At 58.9% G+C, this 16,682-nt stretch overlaps 1 protein-coding gene across 21 annotated transcripts in view; it reads left to right on the forward strand.

The window, feature by feature from the left end:
* Positions 1-16,310, forward strand: part of BIN1 (bridging integrator 1) — a 51,753-nt gene extending 35,443 nt beyond the window's left edge. For 2 of the 21 annotated variants that reach the window (XM_066344913.1, XM_066344916.1), the window contains 13 exons: positions 1,079-1,164; positions 1,374-1,449; positions 3,112-3,194; positions 4,565-4,609; positions 6,088-6,235; positions 7,534-7,662; positions 10,541-10,648; positions 11,168-11,191; positions 12,156-12,263; positions 13,060-13,149; positions 13,400-13,510; positions 13,836-13,937; positions 15,664-16,310. In XM_066344913.1, coding sequence (XP_066201010.1) covers positions 1,079-1,164; positions 1,374-1,449; positions 3,112-3,194; positions 4,565-4,609; positions 6,088-6,235; positions 7,534-7,662; positions 10,541-10,648; positions 11,168-11,191; positions 12,156-12,263; positions 13,060-13,149; positions 13,400-13,510; positions 13,836-13,937; positions 15,664-15,771 — 1,218 coding nt within the window. In that variant the 3' untranslated portion in view covers positions 15,772-16,310. The remainder of the gene's footprint in view (positions 1-1,078; positions 1,165-1,373; positions 1,450-3,111; positions 3,195-4,564; positions 4,610-6,087; positions 6,236-7,533; positions 7,663-10,540; positions 10,649-11,167; positions 11,192-12,155; positions 12,264-13,059; positions 13,150-13,399; positions 13,511-13,835; positions 13,938-15,663) is intronic. The other 19 variants (XM_066344914.1, XM_066344919.1, XM_066344921.1 and 16 more) reach the window with 13 other exon arrangements.
* The last annotated feature ends 372 nt before the right edge of the window (positions 16,311-16,682 follow it).

Below are 16,682 nucleotides of genomic sequence, written 5' to 3' on the forward strand. Positions count from 1 at the left end.
CTCAGCTCTGGGCACAGTGGGGACAGGGCTGACTGGGCTGGCGGGCCAGTGTGGTGGGCTTGGGGAGATCTTGTGCTTTGTGGCAATTAAGCATTCTGGCCAGTTGGATGCCTTTGTCAGAGGCCTGAGAATTTGAGGCTGCTGGCAGGAGTTTTCTCCTGGGTGGGACCTGTCACGTTCCTGGGTTGTGACTCAGACCCTGAATTGAAGTCATCCCCTCCCTGAGTTACTGTTTCTAGCAGTGCCCTCCAGAGTGAGCCAGCAGAGCCCCTTCTGGGATGGGGGTCTTGTGAAGCACCCTACCCTTGTCTGGTCCTCCACCATTAGAGGGAGCACCTCCGCTGCCTTTCTCTATATTCTTGGATCTGGGACGGGGCCTCAGTGCTGCTGCCTGGGGGGTGTGAGCAGCTGGAGGGGCAGGGCTGCCTGGGGAAGTGAAGGCCTTGGGAGTGGGCTCAGGCACCATGCCCAGTGGCTCAGCTCTATCTCGTACGGACAGGAGAGAGTGGTAGGGGAGGGTAAAAGAGACTGTCCCAGGGAGGTGACGTGCAGGCTGGTAACTAAGGCTGAGTGGGAGGCAGACTTGAGAAGGGGGAAAGGGTATTCTGGAGGGTATAGCAAGGACAGAGAGCTAGGCAGCAGGCTGACACCAGCTCAGAGGGCTTCACTGTAACTGGGCAAGGCCCTCATATATCTGGGTCTGGGTCTGCCTGTGCCCCAGCACCCCAGACCCTGTCTGCGTCGTCTCATTGTGCCCTACTCATCCCTCGGCCCTGTGCGGGCACGCTTGGGCCAGAGAGAAAGGCTGTCCCTTTTGCCATGGCTGTTTTCCCTTCCCCTCCCTGGAGCAGCCCTTGTGGGTCTGGCTGCAGGGTCCCTGGGGGAGAGGCTGCAAGGGGTGGTCTGTCTGGGTGTCCACATTCATTTGCACATCTGTCTTGCCCAGAGGCCTGGTCTGAGCACACTGGGTGGGAGATTGGGGAGCGGGTCTTGGTGTGTGTGTGGGGGTGGGCCTGGGCTGGCCTGGGCTGGCTGGCACAGAGGCCCAGCAGAGGGAATGACTGGTCCTGCCCCTCAGGCCGAGGAGGAGCTTATTAAAGCCCAGAAGGTATTTGAGGAGATGAATGTAGACCTGCAGGAGGAGCTGCCATCTCTGTGGAACAGGTGAGAGCCTGGAGGGGTTGTAGGAACCCCGGCCTCCTATCCCCAAGGCTGCATGACCAACATGTCGCGTCTCTCTGTCTCTCTGTACCGGGTGCCCAGCCTCTTGAGGCTGTGCTGCTGGTGAGGGTGGCGGGGTGTCAGCATGTGTGTGGTTCTGCTTGCCCGCCCAACCTGCGTGTTCATTTTGTCTCCTCCGTTCCCTGCTGCAGCCGCGTAGGCTTCTATGTCAACACGTTTCAGAGCATTGCGGGCCTGGAGGAGAACTTCCACAAGGAGATGAGTAAGGTAGGCAGGGCCTCTGGGCCTCGCTTCACGCTGCCCAGGTCGGCCTCAGAGGCCCAGCAGGGGCAGACGAGCTCCCTTCTTCCAGCTGAGGCTCTGCACACACCAGTGACCGCTGCACTCCCTCTGGTCCTCAGGGAGCTCTTGTCAGTGTTCTGCCCTGTGGGGGCTGCTGGGCGGCTGGGTCAGCAGAGCCCCGAGGTCCAGCCCAGCCCAGCCTCATCCTACTGCCAGGCCTCTTCTTGCCTGAGCGAACCAGCTTAGACCGTGACACAGGAGCGCCATGTCAGAAGATGGCGGTGGCTTCCCAGTTTTCAGGGACAGTTCATAAATAAGCTACTAGAATTTTCTCAGTTTTTACTGTTTTTTCATGTGTCTTAAGACATTGTAGTAGGTCTGCTTTATCTACCAGAGTCCAGAGTGGGAGAGGTTCTGGTTAGTTTAAAATGCCATGCTGTTTTCTTTTCTTTCTTTTTTTTCTCTTCTTTTCCATGTTAGAGGAGGGGAGATAGACCCCCGCATGCACACTGATCAGATTTCGCCTGGCAGCTCCTGTCTGGGGCTGATGCTCTCTGCCCATCTGGGGCCATGCTTGCAACTGAGCTATTTTAGTACCTGAGGCAGAGGCTCTATGGAGCCATCCTCAGCGCCTGGGGCCGATGCGCTGGAACCAATTGAGCTATGGCTGTGGGAGGGGAAGAGAGAGAGACAGAAGGGGCAAGGGGAGGGGTAGAGAAGCAAATAGTTGCGTCTCCTGTGTGCCCTGACTGGGAATCGAACCCTGGACATCTACATGCGAGGCCGATGTTCTACCACTGAGCCAACTGGCCAGGGTCAAGTTATTTTCATTTTAACTTAACCGGCAGTTATACTGCAAAGCTGAGTTGGGGAGACCAGTGCTGCCAGCTCCGTACCTCTGTCCAGGTGTGGGGGGGTCTGACCTTGTCTCTTGGGCCCAGAGGAATGAAATGATGGTGGTGGACTCTGAGCCTGCCCAGGTAGGGGAACAGGAAGAGTGAGCTGGGGGGCCTGCCCTGGGTCCCCACCCTGAGGATGAGTTCCTGCCTGAGAGGCTGTCCCTCTCCTTCCTTCTTATTTATCTCTTCAAAGACTTGAGATAGCCTAAGAAAATTTGTAAAACAGACGGAGAGAGGTTGTGTTGGGGAAGAAGACATTTATGTAAAGTAGGAGGAAAATTCATGTCTGAGCTTCCTAGTGGCCGACACAGAGGGAGTAATCTCAGCAGTGAGTCTCACCCTGTGCATGGGATCAACTTCCTCTCTCGCCTGTGCACTTGGTGATGTCTCTGACAGAGTGACCTTAACAATTAGGGTCAACAGTTTGCAAAGACAGTTAAAAAATTTTAAGAGCAGTACAAGGTCTATGTGGGATTTATGAAATCCCCACGAGTGGAAAGGAAAGCAGAGCTGGTCCCCAGCGATGGTAACTGAGCGGAGCAGCCCTCCCCGTGTCCCGCCTTGATCTCCCGCATTGGGGTGCCGGTCGGTCCCCAGCTCCCACTGAGGAGGAGCCTCCGCTCCTGGTTTCAGGTAGGGACAGCGGTGCAGGGAGGGGTTTGCAGGGGAGAAACAGGATGGTGTTGGGGAGAGCCGGGCTGCTTGGTGGCTCCAGAGGTCCTCCTCCCTGGTTACTGTCCCCCTGCAGCTCAACCAGAACCTCAGCGACGTGCTGGTCAGCCTGGAGAAGCAGCACGGCAGCAACACCTTCACGGTCAAGGCCCAGCCCAGGTGTGTGAGGCCCACCCAGGCTGGGATGGGGTGGGAGGCGTGGCCGGGCCGGCTGCTGTTGCTCGTGGACGTGTGCGAGGCTGGGATGGGGCTTCTTCCTGTGGTCTCATGGGTTTGGCCATCCTGGTGTGGCCTCCCTGTGCTCAGGGGGACGGGGGAGGGCATGGCCACTTCTCCTACATCTCCCATCGGGAGAGGAGCATGCCTTGGCACTGAGCAGATCGCCTGGGCCTAGGCCTTTCTTGCTCATCTGCTGGAATAGCTGGGGGCCTGTGTAGCTTTGGGAGGGGGTGGGAGGTAACAATGATTCACAAACATGGAGCCTTCTGGAAAGGGAGCTGGGAGTGGTGTCACGTTTCCCTCTTCTGCTCCCAGGAAGCCTGGGTCCTGGGATGGTGGCCTTCTTCACACCCACACAGATACCCTTGCTCCTGCCCTTAGCCCAACCCTGGCCTCTCTCACCTCATGGTCTTGAGCACACGACCCTGTATCCTGACGGGCGAGTGTGAGGGAGGAGGAGAAGGTGCCCCTGGGAAATAGGAGGGAGTCGGGGGTTCTCCCTTTCTGGCCGTTGTGGCACAATGTGGAGAGCACAGGGGACCTCAAGTTTCTGTCAAATGGGGTGACAGTGTCTGTTTCTTGTGGTGATTTGGGTGTTCCCCAGGACAAAGGAGGTTTTCAGTGACTGCCGTGGCCCCTCCCCTGAAAACAGTGATGTGAGGCAGCGGGGCCCCCAGGGGCTGTGGGCTGAGGAGACTGCTGACGGGAGTGGGGGTAATAGAAAGGCTGAGAGCAGCTCCCCAGGTCGCTGGGGGAAGGACCAGCCTCCCCTTGGACTGCACGGGCTGGGTGTAGGGGGATGGGGAGAGCTGTGGCCATCCTGGGCAATGCGTGCCCTCCGACAGTGGACATTGTATGGGGAAGTGGCTGGTCATTCTGAGAGGAGAGGGAGGGGTGTGGAAGCTTGTGAGCCTTCTCTACCCCAAAGGAGGCTGCCTGCCTCCTCGCAGGCCCCGTGCTGGTCGCTGAGCCCTCTGTCCTGGCACTCTGGGTCCTGGAACGTCTGTGGACTGGGCCCAGCCTGAGTGCCCTGCAGCTCGCCAGGCTGTTTTGGGGTGGCACCTCTTTGGCTTGTTTTGTCAGGGCCACCCTAGGGCACCTGGCAGCATGTGAAGCCAGGGGGCCCTGGGACTGGACGACGGTGGCCTGAGGGCAGGGTCAGGCTTTCTTCATGGTCCCTGGGTGTTAGAGGAGGCTTTGCCTCTGCCCAGCCCTTTTATGGTGGGTCGCTGTGCTGTATGGAGACAGGCCAGCCCCACATCCCGTAATTCCCCCAAACGAAGGCCTCCGCGTCCCGTCCATCCCCACAGAAAGAAAACTAAACTGTTCTCCCGACTGCGCAGAAAGAAGAACAGGTACCGGCAGTGAGTGCTGCATTGTGGGGGTGCTCGAGGCCAGCGTGCTGGCTGGCGGCCCTGTGCATGCGCCTCGCGCCCTGCTCTGAGGGCGCCACTAACCCCTAACCCACCTTCCTGGTGTGATGCTGCCCGCAGGGCCGGGGTTGCACTGTGCCGTGGGCGGCCGCGGGCAGGGCAGAGGGCTCTGGGGGTGGATGGTGGGCAGACATCTTGGGCTCAGTGTAGCGCCTTTCTCTGTAAAACTGTGTGCACCGGCTGCGGCCGGACCCAGAGCATTCACAGGTGGACAGTGTCACAGAGAAGGAGGCCTGGGGAGGCGTGGGGAGGGATGCTGCGTGTGGTGGTTCTAAACCTAGTGCCTGGGTACTGTCCTTATGTATACTCTTCAAGGGGGCAAATGCATCCCATGAAACACAAATTTAAAAACGGGGATGGTACCAGCAGTGTCGCCCACACATCTGGGTCCCCTCCCCCAAGTGACTCAGTTACTAGTTTCTATGTATTTTTCCAGACCTGCCCTGTCCAACATGGTGGCCACTCACCTCCTGGGACTGGCCAGTGCCAGCATTTGGAATGTGGCCAGTGTGACTGAGGAGCTGAGTTTTTAGTTTAATTTACGTACAAATTTAACATAGTCACCTGTGGCAAGTGCTAATCTTGGTCAGCACTGCCCTGGAGTTTATGTGAGCACAGACACAGCTGTTCTATTTGCTGCCCTCTGCACCCAACTGAGGTTCATTCACACGGGGTCTGGTTTCTGGTGCTGAATGACATGGCTTAGAGACCTCCCTCTTACCCCAGCTCCTGGTCTGTAGGGCGCTGCCCTTTGTCCACCTGTGTGCCCATGGCCTCGGGGGGGGGGGTTCCCACATTTCCATGGAAGGGCCTGGGGAAGCAAAGGTTTGGAGACAGTGATGGTGTGGTGTGGATGGGAGCATGGTGTGGAGGGGAGCCGGGCTATGCTGGGCATTCTGGTGTAAGTGGGTGGGTATCAGGGTGCAGCTCAGGGGCCTGTGGGGTCTGGCTGAGGCGGGGAGCCCAGCCTGAGCACAGGAGCTGCTGTGTGGTGTGTGGGATGAGACTCACTCTGCCTCTAGGATGTTTGGCTTTCTTCTGCTGGAAAGCTCAGGCCCTCGGTGGGGCTACTGGGCTGCCTCTGGTGGTGGGCTCTCTGGACCTGTCCCTGACCCTGGGGACATGGCTTCTAGCTAAGCGCTGTCCCATGTGCTGCTGCCGGCATGTGTGGGCCATTGTCAGCAGTCCTTGGGCACATGGACATGCAGTTTCGCACACTGCTCTATAGGCGCGCGCTCGTGCGCGCGCGCACACACACACACACACACAGATTTTCATGTACACGGACCCCAGGGCCTTTGTGTGTGCATACACCCTCACACACACCTGCAGGTCTGCACGTCCCCTCTCAGATGTGGGGCCCTCCCTCCACTGGGCTCCCTTCTTTCTTGCCTCCACAGTGACAGCGCCCCCGGAAAAGGGAACAAGAGCCCTTCGCCTCCGCCGGATAGCTCCCCTGCGGCCACCCCGGAAATCAGAGTCAACCATGAGCCTGAACTGGCCAGTGCAGTTATCCCTGGGGCTGCCCTCCCCAAGTCCCCATCTCAGGTACGCACTGTATTTCAGTGGCCTGTCCCCTCCCCTCCTTGCTCCTCTTCCTGCTTTGCTTTTATTCCCCACTCCCCAACCCTTCCCAGTGCTCTGTCTTCTGCCCGGGCCTGGACAGGTTTGGAACCAGAGGGGGCTGAGTCTGGCATTGTTCTCCCTTGGGCCCTGCCTGGCCCAGGCTCCCCTTCATGGCCCTGGCCCTTTCAGGGGCATTCATGACTGTTTCTTTCCTCCTTGGTGTCCCCTGCCTCACTGCAGTGCCCTTTCCCTTCTCTCCCTGCATTGTGGGCAGCTTGACTTCCTCCATCTTACTTTCCGCCCGAGACTCAGGCTCAGGTTCTCAAGAGCGTCCAGGTCTTTGGACGCAGCTGCCTCCCTGGTCCTCACCTTCTCTGTCCTGCACAGGGTCATGCAAGAGAACGGGCACAGTGAGGGTTATGTGAAGTGGGTCAGAGGCCAGGCCCTGGGCTTCCTGTCTGGCCCTCTGGGGAAGCCTAGCCTCTGCCCCCGCTGGGCTTCTCCGGGTTTTTGCAGTCTCCAGTGCTGGGAGGGGAGCAAGTGCAGCATCTGCACAGACCTCAGAGCCAGGCAGGCTGTCTTGGCAGCAGCTCTGCTGGGTTGTGCCGACACCCTGTTGGACACGCTGATTAGGATGAGGATGCTAATAGTGACGAGAGCCCACACTTGAGGAGTAGTTACTCTGGGCTGGACACTGCCAGCACTTTCCCTGTTCTCGTTCCCTGAATCCTGACTGTCACCTGGGAGGCAGATGCTGTGTCAGCCCAGCTTGATAAAGGGGGAAACCCAGGCTGCGGGGTGTGGTGTGACTTGCCTGAGCTCCCACCCCTACAGTGGACAAGTGTGTGACCATTGTCCTTAGGCCTCCTCCGGGCCCTGGCTCTGGGCTGGCCTCCATGGCTCAGCGTGGAGGGACCCTGGGTGTGAGGAGAGCGGAGGCTGGGGTGGGTGGGGCATAGGAAACAGGCAGTTATCTCACCAGCTGGGGAGCCTTCTTGTGGCCATCCTTCCTTCTTCCCTCTTTTCTCTTCTTTCTCTCTTGCCTTCCCCCACCCCTTCTGTCTTTCTCTCTGTGCAGCATGTCTGGACCTCCTACCAAGGGAAGGCAGTAGTCCTGGTGTCTGTCCTGGGGAGTGGTGGCTCTTCTTGCCTCTTCTTCAGTTGACTGGTTGGGGCTGAGGCCTGGGGTGTGACTAACCATGGCTTTGTCTCTATCTCCCCCATTCTCCGCGCTCTGCTGCATCTCCTTGTGCGGCCCCTCACCCACTGTTGACTCACAGCTCCGGAAAGGCCCACCAGTCCCTCCGCCTCCCAAACACACCCCGTCCAAGGAAGTAAAGCAGGAGCAGATCCTCAGCCTGTTTGATGACACCTTTGTCCCTGAAATCAGCGTGACCACCCCTTCCCAGGTCAGCCGCGGCCGCCGCGGCCCAGCTCCCTCCTCTTGCTCTCGTGGGACATGCATGGCCTTCCTCTCTGTCTCACACCCATCTGCTGCCTCAGGAGCCAGGAATCTGGCCAGAGGTCAGCCCTGGGCCTCCCTCACTTCCTGTTCGTCCTTTCATCTGTCATCCCTCATTTATCTCTGAGCATGTGCTGTGGACAGAGTCTGGGACATAGGTGAATGGTCTTAACAGAGATCCTCAGCTCAGCAATGACCTTGTGGTTCCATTGATTCTATGAGGAGAGATGGGGAGCATGGAGCACACCTGGGCAAGTCAGGGAAGGCTTCCTGGAGCAGGTGACATATGCCAGGTGACTAGAAGCAGAGACAGCAGCTTGTGTGTAGACGAGGGGGGTGAGACAGGGGCTCAGGAACTTCTGGAGTTCAATGTGCTCATCAGTGCCCTCAGAGAGCATGCAAGGCCCACTCACAGACAAAAGGAGGCCGGGCAGGAAGGTCGCTGTGGTAGCCCTAGAGCAGGCTGCATGCTGTCAGCGCAGTTGACATGTGGTAGCCCTAGAGCAGGCTGCATGCTGTCAGCGCAGTTGACATGTGGTAGCCCTAGAGCAGGCTGCATGCTGTCAGCGCAGTTGACATGTGGTAGCCCTAGAGCAGGCTGCATGCTGTCAGCGCAGTTCGCTCGGGCCATATGTGCTAACGGCGCCGAGCATGGCGTCAGGCCTCCCAGGCAGGCCCTTGCCACGCAAGGCCTGCTCCCTGAGTGGACTGCTGATCCCAGGCTGTGGGGTGCTGCTGCTATGGGGTTTCCCTGCCTGGGGTGCTCTGGGCTCTGTCTCCTTAGCATTGCCTCAGAGGTCTGGAGGGGAGGGGCAGAGCCAGAAGTTGTGAGTACGGAGGGAGAGGCAGATGGGATCTGAGGACAGTGGTCTCTGCTGAGAGGGCTCGGGGTGAGTGGGCTTCCTTCCAGCCCCTGGGGAGGACTTTGGGTCATAAGTAAGAACTTTCAGTATGGGGTCCTAGGTGGGTGTGGGGTGATGCCCTGGCTCAGGTTCTAGGAGGCAAGGGAGCCCCTGTTTGTAGACGGTGGCTGAGGCTGGCCCGGGGCCCTCCAGGAGCACTGGGGAGACAGTGTAAGACCCCACTCCCCCAAGGCAGTATGAACCAGCACTTACTGCACGGCCTGGTTCAGTTTTCACCCGCCCTCTAGGAAAGGTCGTCTCCATGTGACGGGTGAGTGCAGGCCTGACCTGTAGTAGACCACCTACCCTGAGCGTGTCCATCTCTGCACTCACTGCATGTTGCCCTTGTTGCCCCTCCACTCATTTCAGGGAGCTGGGTGTCTGCCTGGTGGGGGCATAAGTGGACACTGTGGGTGCTGTTGCCTGGGTTTGGGGTGGGCTGGGCACGCCCAGGAAGCTGTGCTGGCAGGCTGCTCTCCTGGGCCATGGTGAGGAGCCTCCTCCCTGTCCCAAGGACAGTCCTGGTGGGGATGGCCTGCTGGAAAGAGGCAGGGAGGATAAGGTTTGCCCTTTGGGCTGGTGACTGTGTCCCCTTGGGGCATGAGGGGGCAGCAGTCCGGGCCTGGATGACATCTGAGAAAGGGCGGGTGGTGGGGCTACTTAGGGGGAGAAATGCCCCCTGCCGGTCAGTGGGGGGCAAGAGAGGCCATGAACCTAGGGTGCCTGGAGCATGCATTCCCTTACAGAAAGAAGGGGATGGGAATGGTGCAGCAATCTCTCTCCCCGTCTCATCAGACAGGGTTTGCCCTAAAGGGAGAGTTGGTGACTGGGACAAGCCTGGGGCAGGGCCGTGGGGACCAGAGCCTCTTGTCTAGGAAGTGAGGCCATGTGGCCTGGGCCCTCTCAACTCTGTGGCTTGGTTCTGAGGGGATGCCTTGTCCCCTCAGCTGTGGGATGGCTGGCACCAAGTTTTCTCGGGCCTGAGGGTCCTAGTTCTCTCCCAACAGGCTACACCTCAGCTGTGCAAAGCCTCCTGGGACACCCCTCCTCATTCTCCAGGTCATGGGTCCTTTATGGAGGGCCTCGGAGGGACAGGGCTGCAGTGTGTCCCCTATCCGTACTGGGCGTCCACTGAGAGCAAGCAGAGCCAGGCTGGGATGGGCTCCTGGGGGCTGCGGCCCTCCCAGGACTGCGTGAGGGAGGGATAGGAGGACACAGGCTGAGCCAGCTCCCTTCCTGGCCCTCATACCAGATGGAGGCAGCATGTACTCTGCGCTCTGGTGCTGAGCTGGCTATCCTCTGCAGGTGGCCTTTTCTCCTACGGTTGTGAGGCCTAACTTCACTGTGGGGCCACTTTTCCCAGCCTGAGCAAGGCCACCACCTCCCAGTCTCCCAGGACTGTCCCTCTCACAGGCACATCCCTGAGCTGCACCCCGACCCACTGAATGATAATCTCGGGGGTGCCTGGGCGGAATCTTTAGTTTGAAACGGGTGCTACAGGTGCTGGGGATGCTGCCTAAATGGTTGAGCTCCTAGGCAGTGTGGCTGTCATTCTGTCCTTGCTTCCTGTGGCTGGCCAGGGGGTGGTTGTCATCACAGTGTGGCCTGTTTATCTGGTGCAGTGAGGGGAGGCTGGAGCCTGTCCTAGGGGCCCTCTGGGTCAGGGCGACCAAGTGTGGTCTTGTCCTATCTTGGGGTTTGTGGTGCAGGGAGTTGCTGGGCGGAGACCAGTGAGGGAGTGGGACCAGCAGGTAGTTGGTCCATTGCCCATGACTGAGGTGGGAACGTGTGCCCGGTTTCTGGTGTGGACGGCGCTGCTGTGTGTGTGAGGTGGAAGTGTCCCTGAGTTGGTGCCTGCTGTGTGCGTTGTGCGATGCTTTCTCCCGTCACTAACTGCCATCCTCCTCTGCCACTGCTGCCAAGTTTGAGGCACTGGGGCCTTTCTCAGAGCAGGCCAGCCTGCTGGACCTGGACTTTGACCCGCTCCCACCTGTGGCGAGCCCTGTGAAGGCACCCATGCCCTCCAGTCAGGTTGGTCTGAGTCTGCCATGACCCATGAACCCACCAGCCCCTTGGCCAGTGGGCTCATGTCTGCCCCCTAGCTGTGTGGGCCATTGTAGGCCTGGGCCTTTGGGGGTCCTGGGGTCACCAGGCTCTCTTCCCACTCACACTCTGGCCCTTGGCCCTTGTCACCTCTTCTGGTCCTGACTGTAGGGGAAGGAAAGAGAGCAGACAGACGCTGGTGAGGGACCCTTGGGAGTAGGGTCAGCTGAGCACTTACTGGGCAGTGTGCTGTCCATCCCAGCACCCTGTGCCTCTGCTGACAGTCGCCTTGTATTTGGCTACTCCCAGGCCTGGGGTTGTCGCCCACTGAGAGGTGTCCATGACTCAGCCCTCCAGGGACCTCAGAGCCTGGCTCTGGGTCTGTGCCAGCTCTGGGCTGGCTGGAGGGCCCTGGGTGGGCATGGAGTAGGGATCACTGGGGGGCTGCTTACCTGCCCCAGCTCTAACTGTGTGCTAACTCTGTCCTTCTCCCTCTACTGTGCTCAGCCAATCCCGTGGGACCTCTGGGAGGTAAGCATGTGTGCTCTGTGCCTGTCCCCTGGGGGGGAGCCGCTCCTCTGCGTAAGCTGGGCCCACTCTTCCTATAGCTAGTCGTCCACAGGTGCATGCACGCTGTGCTCCCATGCACAGGGGCTGGCCACCGCTGCCTGTGTCCATCTGTTCTGCTGCTTCCCTGCTGTGGAGGCACTATGGCCCTAGTTAGGCCCTGTGGGAAAGGGTGTAGTCTGAGAAAGAGGGTCCTTCTTGGTGTGGCCCAGCTGGCACGGCCTGTGAGTGGCCCTGGACAGTGACCAGCGGATCACTTAGGATAAACATGGTATTCTCAGGCTGGGCTGAGGTTGTAGAACTAGGGTGACTCTGGTTGGAGGGTCCTGGCCCTTGAGGAGCTTTCTGTCTGCAGGGGCCACAGGGCGGTGACATCAGGGGGCTCTTGGTACAGAGGAAGGAGGGAGGGAAAGGCAAGCTGAATTAGGTGCCTTCATGAGCAGGACCTGCTGGGCTCATGGCAACATCACCTTGTGGCTCTGACATGGAGGCTCAGGGAGGGTGTGGGACTTGCCCAGTAAGTGGTGATAGCTCCTGCCAGAGCGGTGGTAGGGGTGCTGGTGTGGCAAGTGTGAAAGGGAGGGCAGCCCCGGGTCCTGGAAGCTTGGGGAACTCCTCAGTAGGGATCACTTTGGAGGAGGCCAGGTGTGGTGGGCAGAGCCCTTCTGAAGAGCAGATTTCCGTGGGTGCTGAGCGAGGGGCACATTCACACCTGTTCCTTGGCAGTGGGAGGTTCCTGGAGGTGGACACGGGTGTCCCATCAGGGATGCATCAGTCCCCTGCTGGGCTCTAGCCAGGCGGCCTGCCGCAGGCACCACCTCTCCCCTCTGCCCACACTGGCGGCTCATGCCTGTCTTCTGTCTTGTGCCCTGCCCAACTCCTTGTCCTCCCCACCTCCCACCCCATCATCCCTGGTGGCCGTCACCAGCCCACAGAGAGTCCAGCTGGCAGCTTACCTTCCAGGGAGCCCAGTGCTGCCGAGGGCACCTTTGCTGTGGCCTGGCCCAGCCAGATGGTCGAGCCAGGGCCTGTGCAAGTAAGTGCTCACCTGCCAGCCCCCCACCTGTCCACAGTATCTGGGGGTGTAGCATGGAAGACGAGCCCAGAGGAAGGGGCACAGGATGGACAAGACCACCGTGAGCCTGAGGGTGAAGCCAGGGCCATGAGCTAGGGGCTTGTCCCTGTGTTTGGGGTAGCTGGGGTTGGATCTGCCCCTGTTCCCTTCTCTGAGCCCAGCCTAGCCTCCCAGCGCAGGGCTCTCACGGAGGAGGAAGGAACACATGCAGCTCCCCCTGGTTTGTGGTGGAGACTTCTCAGCATTTCTCTTTTAACCTTCACCCTGCACTAGCCATTTCCTCCTTTCACAGAGTTAGCAGGGTTGAGGGGATTGCTGCCAGAGCTCAGGAGTGGCTGAGTTTGAGTGTTGGCCCAGGGCAGCCTGAATGCAGCCAGGTAGCATCCTCTTGGACTTGCCTAGGCCCTGTCGTGGTGCCCAGTCCATGCTGCGTCCTCTTGCGAGAGCAAGCTGTGAGGGCCAGTGGGCCACATGGGTTCAGGGAGCTGAGGCTGGGCCAGCTCTTGGCTTAGGGGCAGGGCCTGTGAGGGAGGGGCAGGGGTAGCCCCTGGGGCCTGTGCTGGCCTCACACCTGCTGGCACCTTCTCCAGCTGCTCCTCACACCCAGGACCTTGCCTTTCCTCCAGGGACTCCCTGTGTTTTGCAGACACACTGCTCAACTCTAGACACCAGTGGGTGCTGCCCTCTGGCTCCTTCCCTTGTTCTGGTGGCAGTGTCCCAGCATGTGTCTGACCCTCTACTGGGGTTTATGTTGCAGCCAGCAGAGGCCTCGGAGGTGGCGAGTGGGACCCAACCTGCCGTGGGAGCCCAGGAGCCTGGGGAGGCGGCCACGAGTGAAGCAGCCTCCGTAAGACTCAGGGACCGGGGCCCTGGCTTTTTCCCTTGCTGTCTGTCTGCCTGCCTGCCTGCCTGTGCCCCCCAGCTCTGCATCTGGCCTATCCTCCTTGCTTTGTCCGTTTGTCCAGGTCATAGATCCTGCTGAGGAGACTGGAGGCTGGCTGGCCTGGTATCAGGCCCAGACATCCCCTTCCCCTGCCTGTCGCCCCTGTCCTCTCGGGACCCCCTCCTGCTCATGCTGACCTGTGCTCCCTCCCCAGAACTCTCTGCCTGCTGTCGTGGTGGAGACCTTCTCAGCAGCTGTGAACGGCACCGTGGAGGGTGGCAGTGCAGCTGTGCGCTTGGACCTGCCCCCGGGCTTTATGTTTAAGGTGAGCCCCGGTTACTGACCCCACAGCCTGATTGCCGCTGTCAGACAGTGTCGGGGGGGGGGTGTCACCCCCTTCATAGATGAGAACACACAGTCCCGGAAGCTGTGTGATCGGCCCAGAGTCGTCCTGTTCCTCCAGCCCCTGCCACCCACTCGGCACAGTGGTATCTGTGCCCTGGTCCTGCGATGTTCACATGTTCCTGGTCGCTGTGTCGCACATCCCAACAAAGCCAAGCCACTGCAAGGCCTGGTACCCTGCACAGGCTTAAAAGTGGGACCAAGGGCCTCAGGAGAGGGTGCCCAGCTCTCCTACACAACCTCTGCAGGTGCAGGCCCAGCATGACTACACGGCTACCGATACAGACGAGCTGCAGCTTAAAGCTGGGGATGTTGTGCTGGTGATCCCCTTCCAGAATCCCGAGGAGCAGGTGAGGCTGCATTTGGGCAGGGCTGGCAGCGGGGCACGGCCAGCTGGGCAGCAGAGCCCACAGGCTGCCACGCAGCGGGCCTGTCCCCTCTCCTTGCCTGTCCTCGTCTCTCATCATTCGTCGCCCCCCCCCTTTCTTTCCTCCTTCGTCTACCCGTTCCTGCTGCCTTTTCTTCAGACCATCTCCCTTGCTGGCACATCCCTTCTGGTGCTGTTCCCGTTTCTGTCTCTTCTTTCTTTCCTCCCTGTCTTCCTCAGACTTTGTCCTCCCCCCTTTCCTTGGGCTCTGCTGCCTTCTCTGAGCATTCTGCTCGTTTCTCTCTCCACTTCTCCCTTCTCTGCCCCAAAGTTCTCCCTCTGCTGGGATAGGACCCCTGGCTGTCCCTCCATGAACCTTCAGCCCTGCTCACCGCTCCTGGCCTCACGGTGGGCTCCCATTGGCCCCATGTACCACCCCCTCCAGGCTGACCCCATATCCGTCCACACAGGACCCACAGGGACAGTGTAATTTCTAGCAGAACCCCTGAGCAATCCCCACTATGTCTTCAGCTGTTTCTGACCCCAAATGCCTTTCAGAACCTTCTCTTCTTGCTGTCACTTCTCTTTGTTAATGTATCCCTCAGGGTGGGCTCCCTGGAGACAGAACCACCTCCCAGGTTGGGGCAGGCTGCTTTGTGCACAGAGCTATGGCCCTGTGGCAGGACTCTCCTTGTCGGTGTCGAGTGAGCCTTTGCAGGGGGTTGGTGAGGGGCTGGGGGCTCCCATCCTGAGGGTTCTGGTTAGACTGACCCATTTAGAACTCAGCGTGTCCATGTGGTTTAGTTGTCAGGGTGAGAGGGGAGCTGGACTTGGGGGGGTCCTGGGCTGGGCTTTAGGGCACCAGATATGTACGAAGCCATACTGGGCTGGGAAGTTTCTGGGCTGGCACTCAATCTGCTGATTCTCCTAAACTTCAGGTCTCCACTGATCTCCCTCGTGGACTAGCTCTGTGCTGGGTGGGATTTTCAGAAGCAGAATCCTGGTCCATAGCTGGAGTTATCTGGGGTGGGGGGATAGCTGTGGTTCAGAGAAGATATCCATAGGGTTTGTAACAGGCAAATAGTGACACAGAATGAAACAACAAAGACATAAGTGGGTGCCAAGCATAGCCCAACCGCAGGGCTCAGCCACAGGCCAGGTTTATGGCTCCTGCAGGCCCAGGGTCAGGGTCTGGGGCCAAGGAGGCTGTCGTGACCCTGGGAGGGGTCAGGATTAGGCAAAGGTCCAGGTGGAGGGTTTGGTGGGATAGCCTCAGGCCGTTCTAGAAGGTTTTGACTGGTCAGCGCTCAATAGAACTCTCTGGAATTATCTGTAGGAGTCTGGAAGGAGAGCCTCTGTCCTCAGTGATGTGTCCTCTGTGGGCAGCAGAAAGGGAAAGCTTGTTGGCTGGGCCCAAGGGCGTTGCTCAGACCAGTGCCGCAGTCAGTCTACCTCTGCAGAGGGAAGAGGACCTGCCAGAGGGCAAAGAGTTAAATCCACCTGTTGAAGGGCAGATAGCTCCTGGGGCCATTATGTTTGGGTCTGGGAGATTAGCAGGGAATGCTGCCTGGAGGAGGTGTTCTTTAAGGCAGCCTCACAAGCTAGAGGAGGGGACATCCTCCCAGCAGCTCCCCAGCCAGACATACCCCGTAGGGTCCAGGTCTCTTCCTTTCCCACCCCCGTGCAGCCTGGTGCTCTGCCCCCCTCAGGATGAAGGCTGGCTGATGGGTGTGAAGGAGAGCGACTGGAACCAGCACAAGGACTTGGACAAATGCCGGGGCGTCTTCCCTGAGAACTTTACTGAGCGCGTTCAGTGAGGGCAGCGCGGCTGGTGCAGCTCTCTGGATGTGTGAAGAACACCTTTTCCCGAAAAATGTGGTTTTTTGTTTGTTTGTTTTTTGTTTTTGTTTTGTTTTTAAACTTTTGGAAAGCAAAGGAGAATCTAGAGAGACCTACACCAAGAGGTGTTCTCCCAAATATTATGTTGTTTTCCAAAGAGCCTGGTTTCGGCAGGTTTGGTCGAATCACCAGTGCTCCTGAAGCTGCTGTGTTCCCTAGTTGAGTTCCTGGCTGCCTCACCTGTGCCAGCGCCTTTTGTGCCCAGCTGAAGGCAGGACCTTGGGGGCCGCAGAGTCACCGTGCTTGCCTGATGCTTTGGCTGAGCCACCTGGGCAAGGGTACTCCTTTCCTGGCAGCTGCTGTGGGTGGGGTCCTGTCTCTCCAGACACCTCGGGACCCAGACAACCATCTGGCCTGGCCCTGCTCTGCAGACCGTTCTGTGTGCTGTTTGAAAATAAATCTTAGTGTTCAAAACAAAATGAAAAAAACAAAAACAAAACAAAACCTGATGAAAGCACTTGGAGACTGTGTTTATTCTTCTCCCTCCATTCCTGTGCATTGTAACTGGGCTGATCCATGGCTGTTCTACCAACACAGTTCACCCCTGGGGGAACTCCTCTGGGTCAGTGCTCCTGGGCAAGAGGCTGGAGTCTTGGCAGTCCCCCACCAGCTACAGGGCTACCACCACTTCCTTTTGAGTTTGGCTGGGCTCAGCCAGTAGAAGGCTGTAGCCCCTCTCCCCTCTCAGTTTTGCTGGTGGACAGGAACTGGGTGACAGCAGGGAAGATGAGAAGCTTGAAGAACCAGCTGTGTGCCCCGGAGTCTGCTAGGTGCTGCCCTAAGTGGTGTGATTCAATGCATGAGTGAACTGGGGTCAGGAGCCAGATTC

The sequence above is a fragment of the Saccopteryx leptura genome, chromosome 7 (genome assembly GCF_036850995.1).
Source record: "Saccopteryx leptura isolate mSacLep1 chromosome 7, mSacLep1_pri_phased_curated, whole genome shotgun sequence".
Taxonomy (NCBI): Eukaryota; Metazoa; Chordata; class Mammalia; order Chiroptera; family Emballonuridae; genus Saccopteryx; species Saccopteryx leptura.